Raw genomic sequence first — 19,384 nt, 5'->3', positions numbered from 1 at the left:
CATCAGGGTTCTGCTCCATTTCAATACCACAGTGACTTCTCTGCCATTCAGGAGACTTTCCAAGAAGGTCTGAATCTCAGTCCTAGAAGGACTCTTCCGGAGTTGCTCTATCTCAGCTCTATGGGTCTTGGCTCTCCTTACATCTGCTTATACCTCTTTATATTTTTACTTTTTACTAGCCAGTCCACGGTTGCTCCATTCTCTTGTAGTAGTTAATAATACTTTACATAAACTTTCACTGTTTAAATTACTGTGTGGTTTCAAGTCTCCTGACTGGACTCTAACTGATGCAAGTGTAAAACATGTTTTCTATTACTTAACTCTTGGCAGATAGTAAGAATATTCATGATAGTCCACACTTTAATATTTTTTCCACTTGGCTTTATGATTTTATGCAGTTATATTTAATATGCCATTTTCATTCTAATTATAAAAGGCTAATATTCATTCTTTAATTTGATTAAGGATCTTCTATGTGCCAGCTCTTATTACAGGGCCTGTAGATACAACAATGAAACAAACAAATAAAAACGCAGCAAAATACACTGTTCTCATGGAGTTTACATTCTAGTGAGAGATCAAACCAAGGTAAAATAATTTAGCATACAGTATGCTAAATAGGGAGAAGTTCTGAGGGTAAGAATAAAGTAGGGAAGGGGATATGATATTTTAGGGAGAAGGTGGTTGGAATGGCCTGGTAAGGACGCTAGAGTGGCTGGGGTGGAATAATGGTGGAGGAGGAGGTGAGGGGAGAAATAGGAAATGAAATGGGAGAGGTTAGAGGAAGGGGGCCAGACCGTGGTGGGTCTTCTAGGGTCATGGGATCACTGACTTTTCTTAAGTGAGATGGGATCACCATCGTCATCATCAATACACTATTATTTCAAGTGTTCTTGTTTGTGTTTGAAAGATATTGATTACTTAAATACTTGGTATTTTAGAGTAGAAAAACAAAAAGAACACATTTAAGATTATTTTGTAAGTGATCCCCATTCACTGTAGCAGGGATAGAATTTCAGAAAGCAATGTGAAAATTAGTTTTTGTACTGTATTGTACATATAATTTTTTTCAAATGAACATCTTGATTCAGTTAAATCTAATACTGTGTAATTTTTCCCTTGACATCATGAGAACCACTGTGAGGTTATTAATACTTAGGCAAGTAATAGTTCTATTTATAATTGTTTGACAGTCAAATAAATGCTCAAAAACTGTTTTGTATTTCATAAGTACTGTTAAGGGTGTGGGTTTCCCAGTAGAGGCCCAAGAGCCTGTGTTTTTAGGGAGCTTCCTTTTATACATTGAGGTTTTTGTGGGATATGATTTCTTCTTGTGATTTTCTTTGCTGGGCATTTGTTCAGAAGGAAATTAAACATCTGTGGATATAAATTTTAGAAATTTTTGAAACAACACAAGACATGAAAACAACTGGCCTTCACAATAACAGAGCCTGGAAAAAATTTTTTTCAGGGGGATGAGTTGCAAAACATGTTCTCAAAAAACTTCCTTTTCAAAAAATTTTCTTCAGAAAGATCTGAACTTGAATGTTATATTAAATAAAATACTGAATATGTGCATATTATAGTCATCAGTATTTTTTTTCTCAGAATATTAAGATCACATTCAATTGAAAGTAAGTAAAATTTTAAAAAGAACCTCTCAAACCCACATATAGACATGATAAAGAAAAAAACAGAGAAAATCTACAGATACTCCTGAGCAGGTATTAAATTGATAACATTCAAGTAACGTGGAATTGCTAGAATATAAAGAGTACAATTTAGCAAAAGATGCTAAATTGAGTAAAGAAAATCAAGCTTTAAAAAATGTTCCACAGGTCACTCTTTTTTTTAACTAAAATTTTTAAAATAAAATTTTACTAAAACTTTATCTTTCTGTATTATAACTCTTCATTTCCAGGTATTTCTGTAGATCTTAGAATATGATCATAATGTATCCTAAGTCTCAGTAGGAAGGCTTGTAAATGATTCAGTCGACTCTCTAGAAGTCACTATAACCCATCTCTGACCCTGTGAATAATACTCTCCCTATACTATTAAGACATAGGGGGATCTAGGTCAGTGGTAGTAGATGGCATTTAATATCATTCTAACTACTTTACACTTCTGAATATTGTTTTCAGGAAAACCTTAGAGGATTTATATTCATCTTCATCATCATCATCATCGTCATCATCAAAAATAATGCCTTGTATCCTAGAGTGCATTATAATTTTCAAAGTTACACACATTCTTCAATTTACTATTTAAATTCCATTCATCAAAATGTCCAAAGGAGAAAAATTCTGGTAAAGACCAAAACACTTGTAGAGAAAATGTAGTCAATAATATTGTAATAATGTTATATGGTGACAGATGGTAACTTGACTTATAATGGTGATAATTTTGTAATATATAAAAATGTTGAATCACTTTGTTGTACACCTGAAACTGATATAATATTGTGAGCCAATTATACTCCTTTTTTTTTTAAATGGGGGAAAAAAGGAAGACCAAAAAAGCTGATGAATGTGAAGGGAAAAGTCAAAAAAAAAAAAAAAAAGGTGAAAAAAAAATTCATGAGCAAGGAAGTAAAAAAGTATTAGATGTGCAGGAAAACATATAAACAGAAAGATGTTATACTGGCCTTAAATTATATTCACCTAAGTTAATTTCTCTTAGTTTAGAAAATGGCTGTCTTCTGTTTACAGCTTCTTTTTTATGCTTTGTCATCTAGAATTAGATTTTTATTCCTAAGTCTAAGACTGCATGAAACTGATTAAGAGGTATACTGGCTTTCCATCTCTGCCCTCCCCAAATTATAACTTACATAATGGCTTAAAACAGCATGAATTTATTATCTTACAGTTCTGTAGTTCAAAGTGCAATGGGACTCACTGGCCTAAAATCAATGAGTCAGCAGGGATGCATTCTTTCTGGAAGCTCTAGAGGAGAATCTCCTTCCTCGCCTTTTCCGGCTTCCAGAAGTCACCCTCATTCCTTGGCTCGTGGGCCCTTTCCTCCATCTCCAAAGCTGTCAACGTTGCATCTCTCTGACCTTGCTTTTCTTGTCACATCCTTCTCTGACTCTCTTTTTCTTATGCCTCCCTCATCTACTTTTAAAGACCCTTGTGATTACATTGGCCCTACCTGGATAATCCAGGATAATATCCGATTTTAAGGTCCTTAACTTGATCACTTCTGCAAAGTCCCTTTTGCCATTTAAGGTAACATATTCATAGGGTTTGGTAATTAGGATGCAGACTTCTTGGGAGGGGGCACTGCTCTTCCTACCACAAAAGGTTATATTTAAAATCCCATTCTCTGACCTCTACCTACTATCTCTCCAATGCATCCCCTTTCATACCTTGATTTGACAATCCTTTGAGCCCCTATGGGACCTTCACTTGATCACTTTTTCACTGTCCATCATTTCTCACTGTCCTCTCATCACTCCTTCTCAAACTAAATTCAGTGGATTATCATCACAATCCCTCCTTATGCACATCCTCCCTTCCCTTGCCCTTGTCTTGTACTCACTTGGCTCACAAAGCCCAGCTCTGGTGACTCCAACCCTCTCGCTAATCTAACTTTGTCCTTGAGTAGCTGAACATGGCCAGAGGAAAACACAGCCTTGCTGACGAGGTTCCTATTTTAACATCAGAAACTTCAAATGGGCCCTTAATGCTGCTTGGTAATGACATGCTGTTTTCCTAGTCCATTCACTTTCTCACTTTCCTAGAATAAGCCCGCTGAGTGAGTAGGGCAGCCCATCTGTGGTCCAGCCTGCCACCGACCCCATTACTGTCATAGACTCCAGCTTGTTTCCCTCAAATAACTTTGTTGAATTTTCATTAACCTCTGACTCAGTAATTCCACTCCTAGGACCCTATCCCAAGTAATTAGAGAACTGTACAAATACATATATGTTCAAGGATGTTTATTGAAACAATATTTTTGAAAACAACCTGTAATTCCCACAAAGAGACAGAATTAAATAGAGTATGAAAAACAATTGTACTATGGAATATTTTACAGCTGTTCAAAATCATGTTTTTGCAGAATACTCAATGATAGGGGGAAGTGCTTATTACATCATAAAGTTCAAGACTGAAAAAAAAAAGTTGTAAAACTGTACGTAGAGCAAGATTTCAAAATCTGAAATACAAAATGATATAGATACATATATACATATATTACAAAATTGAAAAATGACTAAGAGAAAAATCTATAAATGTTGATGCATGTTATTTTTATGCGGTGAGATAATAAGAGATTTTATTTTCTCGTTTAGAGTTTTCCGTATTTTCCAATTTTCCCCAAATTATCAGGTGTAGCTTTCACATTTAGAAAAATAATAAATAAATTTTAATAATAATAATAACATAAAAGTGAGATCAAAGGGGTTCCAAAAGATACAAACATAAATACATATTTTTTTGTTTGTTTTATAAATGGCTAAATCTTCCAGCTAAAAAGTTTTTATTTCCGGTAGAAGTAGTACTTGTATTCTTTCCTTGACTGGATTTGGGTAGAGGATCCACTGCAACATATTTGATCTGGAACCCTCCTGCTGTCACTGAAGCATCACTTAGAAACTTCAAGGTCATGACATTCCCTGTGGAAGAGGAGGATGCAAAAGAACCAAGATATTACTCTCCTTCGATTTGGTTGACAATTCAAAGACTCATCATCCTCATAGGAGAATCTAAATTCAGGAACAACATTCCTAGGATTCAGAGCTGGATTCTCAAGATACAGAGTCTGTGGCTTTACTGCCAAGTGGAGAAAGCACTTTCATATTTTTTCCCCTGGCTCTCCAGCCTGTCCTATAGGAAATTTTGTCTATTCTATTTTAAAAGGTATTTCTTTGTAGAAGGAACATCCATAGAATTACAGGAGAATGGCAAGCAGGTCAAGCCAGTGAGGTATGGATGGATTCTTTATGAAATGATGGCAACAAGCCTTGCATTTGTAAAAAAGAAAAAAAACCCCACAAAACTAGATCCCTCCTTTACATGAAGCACCTGGTATATTTTACCTGCATTAAAGCCCAAAATAAAAAGTAAAAACTTTATTATATAAAACAAATATAGGAATATTTTTCATTTTCAGGAGGGAAAAGTCTTCTTAATCTAGATCAGAAATCCAGAATTCATTACAGAAACCCCGTATATACTGAATACTAATGTTTGCCAAGCACAGCTTTTAGTGCATTTCATCTATGAACTCACTTATTTTACAGAGCAACACTGTGAGGTGGACACTGTTAACAGAGTCATTTCATAGATGAAATTGAGGCACAAAGAGCCAGAGTATCTTGCCCAAGGCCACAGAGCTCCTAAGTGGCCAAACCAGGTTTGAGTCCAGGAAATCTGGCTCCAGAGTTTAGGCTCTGAACCACTGTACTTTTCTCAAACTTGGAAGAGTTGCTTAAATGAAAAAAAAAAAAAAAAAAAATTTTTTTTTTTTGCAGATTACTCAACTGGTCAAAATACAAATTGGCACCGTAGGATGAGTGCTAATTTGGCAACTTCTATACACATCTAAAATGCACATCACCCGTGACCCTAAAATTTCACTTCTAGGAATTTACTCTTAAAAAAATATAGCACTGCGAAGCAGAGGTCTAAAGATGTCCAGTGAAACGTTGAATACCAAAAGAAAAAAAATCAGAAACAATCACCTTTATAGTGTTCAGTACTTGTATGAGACAAATTTTGGCACATTCATTCGATGACCTATTAAATGGTCATTAAAAAGAATCAGAATGGGGGGGAGGGTATAGCTCAAGTAGAGTGCATGCTTAGCACACAGGGGCCCTGGGGTTCAATATTCAGTTCCTCCCCCAAAATTAAATAAATAAACCTAATCATCGCCCCCCCACAAAAAAGAATAAATTTAAAAGAATTAGAATGAGCTAAATATTGTCCTCTGACTTGGAAATAGGTCCATGGTATCCATGTGTATAATGCTTGTGTGATACAGGAAAACATCTGGAAGGATAGTCACACCCTTAATCGAATGACTTTCTTGGGTGGGGAGAGATGAGAATGGGCACATTCTTACTTTATATACCTTTTATTAAAGTGGTGAAATTATGGCAGTTTCTGGTTTATTTATTTTCTTGTTTTGTTTTTTAATATAAATATCCTGGGTTGACTAAGCATATAGTTAAGAAGAAAACTAGATCAAGATGTTAACAGGATTATGCTTGACTGGTAGGATAGTGCTTTAAATGTATTTTGTATACCTTTTTTTCTATTACTTTGTATCAATGACCTCTTCCTGCTGTTTTGCTAAATCTTTGGCTTTTTGTTTAAGTATGTTCTTTTCTGTTGATTTGTTTCTCTTTGAGTAATAAATTGTGTGAGTTTTTCCTCTTCAGTTTCTTGCAGTTGTGCAAGAAAAACTGATTTGGTGTTACATTTGGAGAAAGTTTTGTCTGTTCTAGACAAAACAAGAAAAATGTCAAGTTTTAGGCTTCCTTTTGACTCCCCTTCTTCTCCTTTTTTTTTTTTAATTGGAGTCTCATCCCCCAGCTATCTCCCATACCTCATGTTTTCTTTTAACTTTCCGTTAATATAAAATATGTTCTCAAGAAAAGAATAGGACATAAAAAGTTGAACAGATTACTCTTCCTAGGGAGATTGTAACAGAGTAATGAATTCATAAATTTTAAGCATTAATCATTCCCGGATTGAACAAGATATTCCATCTCTCGTAATGATTCATAAATGAGAATTGCATGTCCTGCAAGGTTAGGGTGTGGGAGTAATATAGCTTATAGTATCTCAGTTAAGGACAGCTTAGGAATGCAACTCAGTATAGCTTTTCTGTTTTTAGTTGCAAAAGTTTTGTGATAATATTTTTATGACTTGGGGGAAAAATAGAGGAAGTCAGAATGCCAGTTACTAGTCCTGGTGATGGAAATGAAAAAGAATAATGAAGACATCTAAGAAAGTTCTTAGCCAGAAAGTAGCAGTTTGAGGCAACAGCAGTGGTATTGCTTATTGAGATAAATTTATGCTGCTACTAGAACATTTTTTGAAGTATATTTCAAGGAACAAAGTCACACGAAATAATTAGCAAGAGGAAAAAGATCTGGAAAACATTCCCCACTGTAGCTTGCCTTTTTAGATTTACTATGTGTAATTAGCATATTAAAAGTTCTCTGACATCTTCCAATAAAGAAACCTGTTTAACATTGTTTAACCCAATGTTTCCCAAATTTACTTGACCTTAGAACCCTTTTATCATGTAATATCTATTAAAAACATCTCATAGAAGACTGTCTAGGGAATGCTGAACAAATGTGAAAATGCAATACATACAATGGAAAAAGTTTTTCAGTGATAGGTTTTTTTTTTTAACAGCTTTATAAATTACTTCAATTCTTTATCAATGAAAAATGTGGGCCTTTTATTACCACATTTTATGGGAATTATAAGAGCTACAGCAGTATTCGTGGATTTCCAAATTCAAGACTATGTCAGACTGCATTTCCTGCAAGTAACAACAGCCTACACATTTTAGTGCAAAGTCTTTCAGTATAAATAAGCACTTCTTTGCCTTTTGCAAGCTAGCAAGCTATACCTGCCTTCAGTTCTCTCATCTTTAAAAAGTGTATTGTCATAACTACTGGATCCTTCACTTTCAGTGACACTGAGAAATCGTAGTTTTGTTCCTCAATTTAGAGCCATTACCTGTACTAATGATGTCTTCTGGAAGCTCATCTCCACAGTATCTGAAAGAAAATTTTTTAAAAAGAGAGGTCACATGAATGAATATTACACCGTTATTGCAAGTGACTCTTACTGATAATCAACTTGCTTTATTCCCCCTAAATAATGGCTCATTTTTCTATTGTTTTACAAAGTTTATTATTTTATTTTATTTTTTTACTTGAATTTATAAGAGAGAAGAGGGGTTAAAACATTGTTTGAAATACCCTCACAGTATTAATGAGATTCTTAAAAAAGGATATATAGCAATTCTACTCTGTATGTCTTCAAAGCTTTTTGTGTAGTAGACAATGTGTATCTATTTGGAAAAATTTTTTAATTTGTTTCTGATTAATCTCATAAAGCTTTCTTCCCAGTTAAAGAAGAATAGGTGTATGGCTGATGGTATTAATATTTTGATTTCTGGAATAGACTGATATAAAAGTGAAATAATTATGTTGGACCTTATAGACATAAGAGGGTTTGATTTTTATCTGAATCATGACTTGAAAGGAATTTCCTTGCACATAATATAAAAAGTAAAGGTTTTTTGTCAGTTTCTAAAAATGTAATTTATTCCAGAGGGGGAGAAAGTCTATTATAAAGGTAAATCACATAATATAATCCAATAAATAACAAATTAGCCTGTAGATTAAAAAGCCACTTATGATTTTTATCTAGGGCTATAATTGATTTCTGAGATTAGGTTTAGAATAAAAATGTTATCTTAATTCCCAAGACAGGAGGTCCATTCTTTCAAAAAAGACTTTGTTCTTAATTCCTCCAACTCTACTTCATGTCTTTTTCAAACTATTTTAAAAAACTATTTGTATTTTTTATATATCAGTAGTCTCACCTAAAGAAGAAAACAAAACAAAAACCACTTTCCCTCCAAAAACTGTTGTTCATTTATGCAAGAAATGCCTTTGTTTTCCTTGGTATTTAAGTTATACAGTTCAAAGCCAAAAACAAGACTCAATAATAAGCTATTAAGTCTGTCATTTTAAATTGTCCCCATTACTATTTTGTTTCACTTAGTTACTATCATGGATAGTAAAGAATTGATAACTGAACATCTATTGATAATGGATAGTCTAAAATACAAATTAATAAGTGGCGACCTGAATACACAAAACACCTAACTGTACACTCTTTAATTTGCAATATTTTGTAAAGTATCACAAAATTTGTATGTAAAATTTAAATTATGTTAAAGATTTAGGGTGAGAACACAAAAATATTGTGTCCCAGAACATCAAAAAACCAAGGGAGAAATACTGAGGAAAGGAGTATTTGTTTTTTATGGAAAAGAAAGCTATTTTTAAGAAGACATCCATTGTATATTTAGTTAAATTTTGTGAGAGAAGGGGCTACACTTTACTTATTTACCTTATATCCATAATGCTTAGTACAGTGCTTTACAGATGACAGGCAACAATTACTGAATATATAGTTATTTTTAGGAGGTTGACAGGTATCAGAACATATAAAAACTCCAACAAATTTCTCAACTCATAGATCTTCTTTTTCCTGTTCGTCAAATCTTGAGGTCTTATTTATAAATAGAATGTTGAGCTAACTGTTACAACTTAACAATAATCAAAAAACAGCTATCGCTATTTTAATAGTAAGTAGATGTAGCAGCTAGTCGACTATGGCTTGTTATGAGTGAAGTGCAAAGAAAAACTCAGTTAAAGAAGGACTTGGTGTTGCAAGATAGTAGACATACTGGAAAATCAATATTTTAGGGACAGTTGGAGGGGAATTAAAGAAATATCATGCAAAATATCAGATGCTCTTTAACTTCCTGAGTGAGGAAACAAGAAGTACCTTCCCACAAAGCCATGAACGTCATCGTAACTGTCATATATTTCAACATAGTCAGCGAAGCAAGCTGGGTCATCTTCAAGGTCAAAGTCCAGAAAACTCAAGTGAATACGCTGACCATACTTGAGTCTAATGTGCCAGTAGCAGATCTGGTTATCACCATACTCATTTGGGAAGCCTGGAGATTTAAAAATTTGCTTTGGATCTGTGAAGACACCACCACACTCTTTTGCTGAAATGGGGAAGGGGAAAGATAAGACAGCATTAAGAAAAATTATTCCTACTTTAAAAGGATATTCACTCCTTAATGTTCATCTATTTAGTACTTTTTATGAAACAGAAGTAAAGAAATGGCTTAATATATAGCATCTATAGTATATTATATACAGTTATAGCTAAAAAATAAATGTATTTTTTCATTAACAGTCGCTAAATTCTCTAAAATGAACGTAGACTACCTGTGAATTTTTTAAAAAGAGAAGGAGCAAGAAGAAATAATAATTTAATTGTGCTCCTGTTTACATTTTTTGCTTCTTTTTATTTTTTTAAGCATTGAACGTATGTCTTAGGTGTACACTTAAATGTGTTTTGACAAATACATACACCCATATTATCAACAGCCCAATCAAGATGGCATGGATTTTGCCCTCTGGTGTCAATACAGTGTCATCAGGGACTTGAACACTTAGAATAATGAGTCCAATAAATTCTGTTTGGAAAATCATTATAGAATATGAAGGTCACTAGGAAACTTGAAAGATGTGCTAATCCAGTTAAAAGGAAAAATCTATAATCATTCTGTACTCCTTTGGTTTAAATTAGCAGCTTAATCCTAATACTATTTGAGGATTTGGTGGAGAGATCCATGTTGGTTTTTTCAAGTCATTTACCATTTCATAGATTTCTGCCATGTCCCATAGCCTGTTATAAGAACAGACAATCTCTGCCAGAACCAGTGATTTTTGAGTATGACCTAGAAGGAAAGCTGTGGAAGGGCCCCAGTTAATTTTAATTCCATAGCAACTAAATGTCTAGTATCTTGGAAAAAAGGTACAACCTAGGAACTCAAAAATAATCTGAGTGGAGGTGGTAGTGGTGGTGGTAACCCTGGGTAGCATGCAAAGGTTTTTTTTTATTACATGAATTAGAGGCTTTTTACAAGAATATTCTCCTTTAAAATAACTATTTTTAAAAATTATGTTAGAATCCTTATCTCCCCAAGGCAGAATAGGATCTTAGAAAGACTGGGGATTGGTCAGAGAAGGTCAGGGATCTAGTCTGAGCTCTGTGACCACTCTATACCTCAGTTTCTTCATTGTTAAAATAAATATAGTCTTGCTTCCCCTATTACCCCCCTCCCAGGACTATTCTGAGGATAAAATATACAGAGTAACTGAAGGGTGTTACGGAAAATGTAAGCTATTATTGCATTACTAAATAATACATAATACACAGTTTGTATGTGCACATAAGTGTGCATAGAGCCGGCTTTTGGAGGTATTTTCTCTGCTCTGTAGCATCCTATCTTGGTTGTATATATCATTAGGTTAGGGAAAAAATTCAAATATTGAACTAATTTGCTTGTATATTTAGCTATATCTATTTAGTTCTATATTTCATGTTACATGTAATTGCCTCATCTCTTGCTTATTTAAAAAATGACATGTTTATAAAGCAGACTGGGTCCCTGAGGACCAACTGCTAGTTGATCAAGAAGTATTCACACAAAAGGCAGTTGGCATCGTGTCACTCATTCAGAACTTGAATGAGCAAGAATACGTCTAACACATTTGAGTGACCCTATTCTTCCTTACTTCAATTAACTCTAACTTGATGATATTGATTAATTAATAATGATTGCTTTTTTTTTGTTTCTGTTGTTAATGGAGATACTGGGGATTGAAGCCAGGACCTCATGAATGCTAAGCATGTGCTTTACCATTGAGCTTTACCCCCAACCCCCTGCTTTATTTTTCTGATACTGTTATGACGGTTTCATTCTAGTTATTTTCCAGTGAACTGTTCTCCTTCCGTTGCTGTTTCAGGTGGTCCCCAGTCCCCTTCAGGTTAACCACATGCTAAATAATCAGCATATCACTGAATCCAAAAGTAAGCTGAGAACTGAGTAAGAACAAGTCTCCCAGGATTCTGTACACGTTTCCACAGTAAAAATTATTCAGCCTCTATGAGAAACAAAAGCAGCTTATATAAATTTGTAAGTTAAGGTGGCATTCTTATAAAAGGGCAATGAAGTACTGTAAGAATCTTTGCATTAGCTCTTCATCTTCCCTAAACTTTCGCCTATGGATGCTCAGAGATCCTAAAGTTTATCAAGCAAAGGAATCAGAATATAGTTAGAAGTAGAAGTTACTCTTGAGAGTAAAAAGAGAGTTACTTGTATAAATATATTTAAGAAAAAGGAAGGAAGAGAGAGAGATGAAAAGAAGATACATGAATTATTAACAACGACTAAAATAGGACGAAATATAGTATAATGTAGGCCTAAACTATGTCAAAGTGATTTGAAAGTTACAGTCCTATATGAATGCACTGTAGGTATTCATATTTTGTCTCAAATGGGAATAGGTGATAGCTTTAAGCAAAATTCTTTTCTACTTGAAATACACATTATTTTGAGATACAGTTAGTTACAGACATGAGAAACTGTTCTCCAAGAATGGTTAATATCATTAAATAATAAATTCTATAATAATATGCTAGAACTTCATTGTAACTCTTCTACTGTGTTGTGGACTTGTTTATAAAGTAGATCCAAATGGAACACGACCTGAAGATGTTTATGATTATAAATGTGGGAAATACTTTGTAACACATCTTAAGACTTTGTGATATTATCCTGGGGGAAGTACATCCAAAAAGAACAGTCTACTTTTCTCTCTAAGACATGAGCATAGTAATTATAAGTTAATTTTGTCTTTAAAGTTTTCCTAGCTACAATCATGGAAAAAGAATATGAATAAAAATATACAATATAACAATAACTAGGATACCCAGTGTATATTTGTTAAACCAGAGTGAGAGTTGCTTAGTTTGGAAGTTTAAGAATTTATGCATAAAAAGAAATTAGGGAAAAAATGTGTTCATTCTGTCTCCTTTTCCCCATTCTATCAAAAAGATAGTTAACATTTAGTAGTACCATTGCATAGTTTTAGCTAATTAACTGTGACAAGTTTATAACCTGCTTTTTTTTTCCCCCCCTTTGTGGTCAGGAAGTTCCCTGGCACAGAGAAGAACTAAATTCATGATCCCACCTGCCTACTAATTATTGACTGTCTGATTTTGGGAAAGTTACTTAAGCTCTTAAACTTTCAGTTTCCTGATTTCTAAAATGGGTGTAACAATAGCTCCTTGCAGAGTTGTTGTGAATATTAAGTGACAGTGTGGATGGAGGAACGTAAGTCAGTGTCTGGTATAGCATAATCATTCTATGAATGGTAATTATTATTAATAGTTATCATCACTAAGTTGATTTATCTCTGGAAGAAGAAGCCACTTCTTTTTAATGACCTCTCAGTAACATGTAACTATTTTTATAAAGTATGAAATTATTGATTTTAACAAACCATGTGGGTTGTAGCAATAGGCATCCCATCTTTCGCTTCTGTTGAGACGGACTCCGTAATCAATAATACCAGTTTTTCCAAATCCACAGTTGGGCCCTGGCTTCACAATGGGGTATCCCACTCTGCCCTTGGCCATCCACCCAGCAGCACAGACATGAAATCCTGCAAGATAATGAAAGGCTTAACTGGTATATTCCCTCAGCTGAGCAAAGGTCATCTTAAACAAAATACCCGCTTCCAACAGGGACAGTGTCTAAACTGCCCCAAAAGGGGAAAAACTATTTTCTTAAAAAATAAAATAAAGTTTGAACATATATAAAGTTCTTATAACATCTGACTTTCTAGTGAAAGATGACATCTTACTTGAACAACAACAACAAAAGAAGCAGCTGGACTAGGAAATCCTAATACCATGTATATGAACACAATCCGATTTCAGAGCTGATATTCTTTTCAAAAATGACCCAGCTAGTGCCAAGAGGTAATTTCTAAAATTAACGTCAAATCTGAAAAATTTTTTCACATGATAATTTGATTTCTTTTTAAGGATCAATTAAGATATTGCTAATATTTTTTAAAAAATTTGAATGGGGATAAAAGCACTCATAAATTTCAAACAGAGCCTCAGCCCTACTTTCCTTGCTCAGTCTTGGAGGCTGTTTTAATATTTGCCAATGCCATCCAAGAAGGATTTGAGTACAAATCCCTGGTAGCTGGTAATGGTTCTGGCCTTAGTAGCCATCATTCCGGTTACTGCGTCACACACAGCCTTGTGGGTAAAGACTGAGCCGTCTCATCTGGGGAGGCTTTGGGGCATTTTTGCAAACACCTTAATTTTTTTGTCTTGGGTAGTATATAACAATAGCAAGAGCTTTGTCAGGTATTTTCCTATGAGCAAGGGAGAAGAGAGTTCTGATTGATGGTGGCCTTTTGGATTCTCCTGAAAGTCCAGGAGAGACAATGGCAGCCCTTTTTTAAATAAAGAAGGAAATGGCACTAGTTAATTACTGAGTTTTTCAGCAGGTCTCCTGACATCATCTTCCCACTTTCTTTCTCCTGCCATCTTACAACTTGCTTATCCTCCTTTTCCTCATAGTTTTTGATCCTAAAGTACAAATGCATTCTCCCACTTAATATTAAAAAAAAGAAAAATGAAAAAAAAATTGAAAAGACTTGAAAAAAAATCTACTGAATTTAGTGGATTTCCTTGTAAGACTCAACATAGTAGCATCACTTAACAGCTGAGGAAACCCATACTCAGAAGTCAAGAAGAGGCAGAACAGTATTAAAAATGAATAGCAATGACATTAAAATTAATGAGAAATTTAAGTGACAGCGAGATAATGATATCTTCATTTTCTTTTGACTTTTATTTATTAGCCCCCAGTTGGGGTGTGACTCGAAATAAATTGCTAGGACTAACTCTAGACAAAGAAGATGGAAGAAGCCCAAGGAACTCTTAGCAGGGGTGGAGAGATGAGTCTTAAAAAGCGGTTGCCAGAGAAGTGGAATTTTTTTCCCCAAGGGTGAAAAAGAAGGAAAATTATTGTCAAAAAGACAGTTACCAATTTTTCTGGCTGCTTCTAACTGCTTGTAGGTGGCGAGATGGCCACCTTCGTATTCACACACCGCCTTGGCTTCTGCGTAGGTGAGCTTGTACTTGCCGGAGCGCGCTTCTCTGTGGTACACGCCTGCTGCTTGTTCTGTGAATTCACAAAATCTCGTAAATGCACTGTTGTCCGTTCTTGTGGAACAAGGGAAATTTTGTGGTCTCAGCTGGAAGATTACATCAGCTATTGTTCCTGCCAAAGGGTTCCCTGGCTTAGCTGCCTCGAATGGCTAAATTTTCATTGTTAGAAAGCTTTGGGGAAAAAAATATGAATGAGGGAAATTTTAGGGGAATTTGGGGATGTAGATAGAAATTTGAGGCATAATTATGTTTTTGAACTGATAGCCTGAAAGAAAGTTTTAATACAACGTTGTGTTTCTACACTATCTAAAGGTGATAAAGTTTTGACTTTTTTTGGCTTTAAGTCATATGAAAACTTGGAAAGGTAAGCAATAGGAAAAGAAAGGGAGATGAAGGCAAACGAAACCAACAAAAATTGGCTCACAATGAAGGAAAAAATAAGCCAAAATATTCATTTGAGGGAAATGACTAATGCAATATAATTTAGAATTTAGTAAACAAATCAAAAACTGAGAAGGAATTTGAAGGAATCCAAAACAAGCAAATATCACATTAAAGAAAAGAAAAATAGGTTTAAATATAGCAGAGAAAAAACGGGACACACCTAAGTACCAGTTCCTAAATTTTTTATCTGGTTTGTCTTTTTTAGTTCACATTTGTTCCCAATATATTTTAGATAGTGTCAGTCAGACATGAGCTGTCTCCAGTAGACCACTGTTTAAACTGATTGTTTTGAGTTTGGAGTGCATCTTGCCATAGAAACAATGTGGAAAGTTTCCCAGGACGATGATCATAACATATCTCTAATAGTTCTATGCAGGCTGTCAGATTATTAAGCCTTTGTACCCTGACCTGTGCAATAGACCATCAAGACCATTTCTGATGAGAATATGTATTCCTTGGCATGCAGCAAGACATGAATCCAGTGGTATTAGAAATACTGTTCTTTACTCTCCTCCCCAAGCCGAAGTTGACAATGCTACAGTTCAGTAGGAGATGCTGCTTGGCATTTTCCCTGTTTTTCTGGACTCCAAGAGATCCTGCTCTTACACATTATATGATAAAAACCTATCAATTATACACAGTACATTAGTCAATCTGATACTTATAGGTCAGAGAATACAGGGAACATCAAAGTCGTTTTCCCCTTTGAGAGTCACCAATGCCCCAAGTGTCCTTGTTGTGAAAGCCTCATTAACTGAACTTGCACTAGTTTACAATTTGGTTGTTTTAAGAATATACCATGAGGTACTTTGCTAGGTGCTGTGGATCAAGTTCTGTTCTTAAACAACCTGGGCCCTAGTGGACAATGCAAGTACACCTATATTTGAAGTACAGGGGTACTAAGGCTTTTAGTAGAGAAGGGAAACATAGAACTTACTCTAATGTATGTGACAGAGATTATTGTTAATTATTAAAAATGTTAAAACTGTATCTGTTTCCTGACTAAAAGATCTTTCTTTGAAAAAAATTTTGTAGGAATTATTTTTAGTGTCTGCCAAGTTTTCTCAAACTAAGATTTCCTTGGGTTTTTACTCCAAAAATCAAAATATGTATTAAAAATAAGACAACAGTCTCCAAATGGAGTCCTTTATGCTAAGCTCTGCATCACCCAAACCAAGACTTAACTTAATTACAGTTTTTCTTCACCCAGAAATGGAATCTTAAACCAGTCCATCAGGAATCATCTGGTCAACATTAGTTGGGTAATTTGCCTGGTAGACCCTTGCCATACCCTAAAGGAAAGTAACCTTGCAATAACCAACCCTCTATTTTGCCCAGTAAAACTTCCGTATTCCTGCTCCCTCCTGCCTATAAAAGTCTTGCATTTTGTGCAGCTCCTTAGAGTTCGTTTCTATCTGCTAGAATGGATGCTGCCCCCATTCGAATGGATCTTTGCTCAAATAAACTAAAGATTTTAATATGCCTCAGTTTTTAACAGGTGTTTGCAGGAAAAATAAATTAACAATAAGATTTTTAAAAATAATTTTAAGTATTCTTCTTGGTAATTTTTCTTAAACTTTTGGTACCTGCTGAAACCTGTCTAGTAAGAAGATAGTAACTTAAATAGCAGAAATGTCTACACTATATTTTTACTTATTAAATGATATTAATATTCCACATAGTTCCTGAAGGAGAACCAAGCCTCCCATTATCTTGCCTCATGAACAAGTTGAGAACTCCTGGCGAATATACTTGACAATTTTAAGCACACATTTATTTTAACGTATTTCTAAGTCCAGAATTTTAAACTACTAAGATGGTCCTTTGTACAATGCATTTCACCTTGTGGAAGAAGTAATAATTTATTAATTTTTCTAGTCAATAGTCATTCATTGAAGTTGGAAGTCTATTTAACCCATAATTTCCTTTTCCTTTTAGTAAGTAGAGACAGTAGCATGTTGACTCTGATTTCTACCTCTGGTTCTACAATGGACATGGCATAGTTTACTTCCTGAGCCTCAGTTTCCTCACCTACCAAATGTGAATAACCATAGCTATTTTTTGGGAATAAATAAACCATAAAACTCATATATATAGCTTGGGGATCCTAGTAGGCACTCAGGAGAATGTTACTTTTCCCTTCTTTTTCAGATTCAATACAATGACTAAAAGGAATTTCTTATTTGTGCATTTTGTATATCCATAATCCATGTAAGATAGTTGAAGTCCCTTGTGTCCTAAAGTGTCTTTTCTAAAAAATTACTGTTTAAGGAATTAGAGGATACCAGAGTTAAAAATAAACCTTGGGGGTTCTCTACTTCAGCCTTCTCATTTTACCAGTAAGGAACTGGGACCAAGTGCTTAAAGTGCCTTTTTCTTGATAGTTGCTAGCAGATTCCTGACTTCTAATTCAACTCTCTTCCCTCCCTAGTTTTCTAGCACTACATTGACCTAACCAACTGTAAACAATTTATGCTAGGCTGGCTGGTCAATAATTTGTCCCAAATTGAAGCAACATGCAATCACCCCGGGCCTCAGATGTGCAGCATACTATTAACAAACGTTTGGGTTTGCTCCTCTCTACGTCTAGGACAGAACTTCTATTGTGCAGGTTTATGTTGGTTTGTATTTTGGTAATATACAACATCACTTAAAAAGACAGCAGCTCCAAATTACTTGATCGTTAGAGAATTTGACAGTATTTCAAAGTTTATCCATGTGGGTTGAATTCTTACTAGCTTCATGACCTTTTTTTTTTTCCATTTCTGACATATAGGTGTGTATTTCCCAAGTTTGACAGTGTGCAATGAAAATAAACAGAGACTTGCTCATTCCTCTAGTAAATTCCAGACCCCATCTTAGCCAAATGGATCTCACTGTTCAGCGTGAAAGTAGTTCACTGGCTCAAGCTGAAAAAAAGAGGCAGCAAGGCTGTGCATTGCAAATCGAGCTTTTTAATGAAATCCGCATGGCTGCAGTTATTACCAGAGAGAAACATGCTGAAGGGGAACATATTCTACAACTATGTGCTGCTTAGCAAGCATAAAATCAAGATCTAGGTTGATTTTGCTTTCTCTTATTTCTCTATTTTATACAAGGATCTGTCAGTTTTCTTTACTATCAAACATGACGGTGAACATAAAGCAATATTAATTTGTATCATGAGACTTTAAAGCATTGTTTAGAGTACTATATGGGATGTTTAGGGTTTTCTATATTTAGCCTTTTTGTGGCCTTTTTTTAGCCTTCTATTGTGTTAGACGTGTGTCATTCCTTACATTTAACAAAACAAAACAACCAAAGAAACTTTCCTTGTTTAACAAAAGAGGTAGAAAAGTACTTAAATGGATAGCTCAAACAAATCAAGTGGTAAGAATTCATCCAGAAATAATAAGCCTTTTTAATTTTTTCCTATATTACAGCTGGCTTTGTCAGACTAGTCAAAAGATGTTTGGAAAAAGCAAGATATACACTACAGGTCAGAGTACCTGGAGGAATGATTATAAAGTTATTATATATTCCAATTTACCTGTTATGATTCTCTATGGTTACCTGTTATGAAGTCTGACTGCAAATGCATTGAAATTAAAACAAAATAATATATCAGAGGTTTTTTTTTAATGTTTTAATTTTGTTAAAGAAACATTCCCCACTACACCATCACACCTGCTTTGAAAATTTTAAAATATTTTTTCATATGGAATATAAATATTAACCTGTATCCTCTACTAAACAATTTACTTTATAAAAAGCTATTTTAACATTTTAGAAGGCAAGAACATTTAAAAAAAATAATATATGCATTCCATAGCTATCTTTCCTAAGCATTTTCTTTGAAAACATCAGCCTTGAACAGGAGAGAAAAATTTACTGCTTTGATTCACTTCTCCATGAATTCAAGGAAGCAAGTTTCTCAACAAGAAGCTCAAGAGTCAAGTTTCTTACCAAGCCATATGGAGTTATGAAAAATTCCGTTCTTGAATCCCCATCCGTGAGCCTCTTCCCATAGCAAAACAAATAAGTAAATTAAGATGATCATATCTCAGTTGTAGAGGAGGAATAGCCTGTTAGGGGCTGCTCAGGATAAATTCTCAGAGCAGAGGCTGAAATGTGTC

At 34.6% G+C, this 19,384-nt stretch overlaps 1 protein-coding gene across 1 annotated transcript; it reads right to left on the bottom strand.

Annotated features, from left to right (window-relative positions):
- Positions 1 to 3,926: 3,926 nt before the first annotated feature.
- TNFAIP6 (TNF alpha induced protein 6) lies at positions 3,927 to 19,384 on the bottom strand. Its single transcript, XM_010986707.3, has 6 exons — positions 19,215 to 19,384; positions 14,701 to 14,838; positions 13,136 to 13,297; positions 9,555 to 9,783; positions 7,707 to 7,747; positions 3,927 to 4,618 (listed from the first exon to the last, which is right to left on the bottom strand). The coding sequence occupies exons 1-6, from the start codon at positions 19,306 to 19,308 to the stop codon at positions 4,449 to 4,451; spliced, it is 834 nt and encodes a 277-aa protein (XP_010985009.1). The 5' UTR covers positions 19,309 to 19,384; the 3' UTR covers positions 3,927 to 4,448.

Source organism: Camelus dromedarius, chromosome 4 (assembly GCF_036321535.1).
Source record: "Camelus dromedarius isolate mCamDro1 chromosome 4, mCamDro1.pat, whole genome shotgun sequence".
Lineage (NCBI taxonomy): Eukaryota > Metazoa > Chordata > Mammalia > Artiodactyla > Camelidae > Camelus > Camelus dromedarius.
This window is presented reverse-complemented; position numbering and strand designations above follow the sequence as displayed.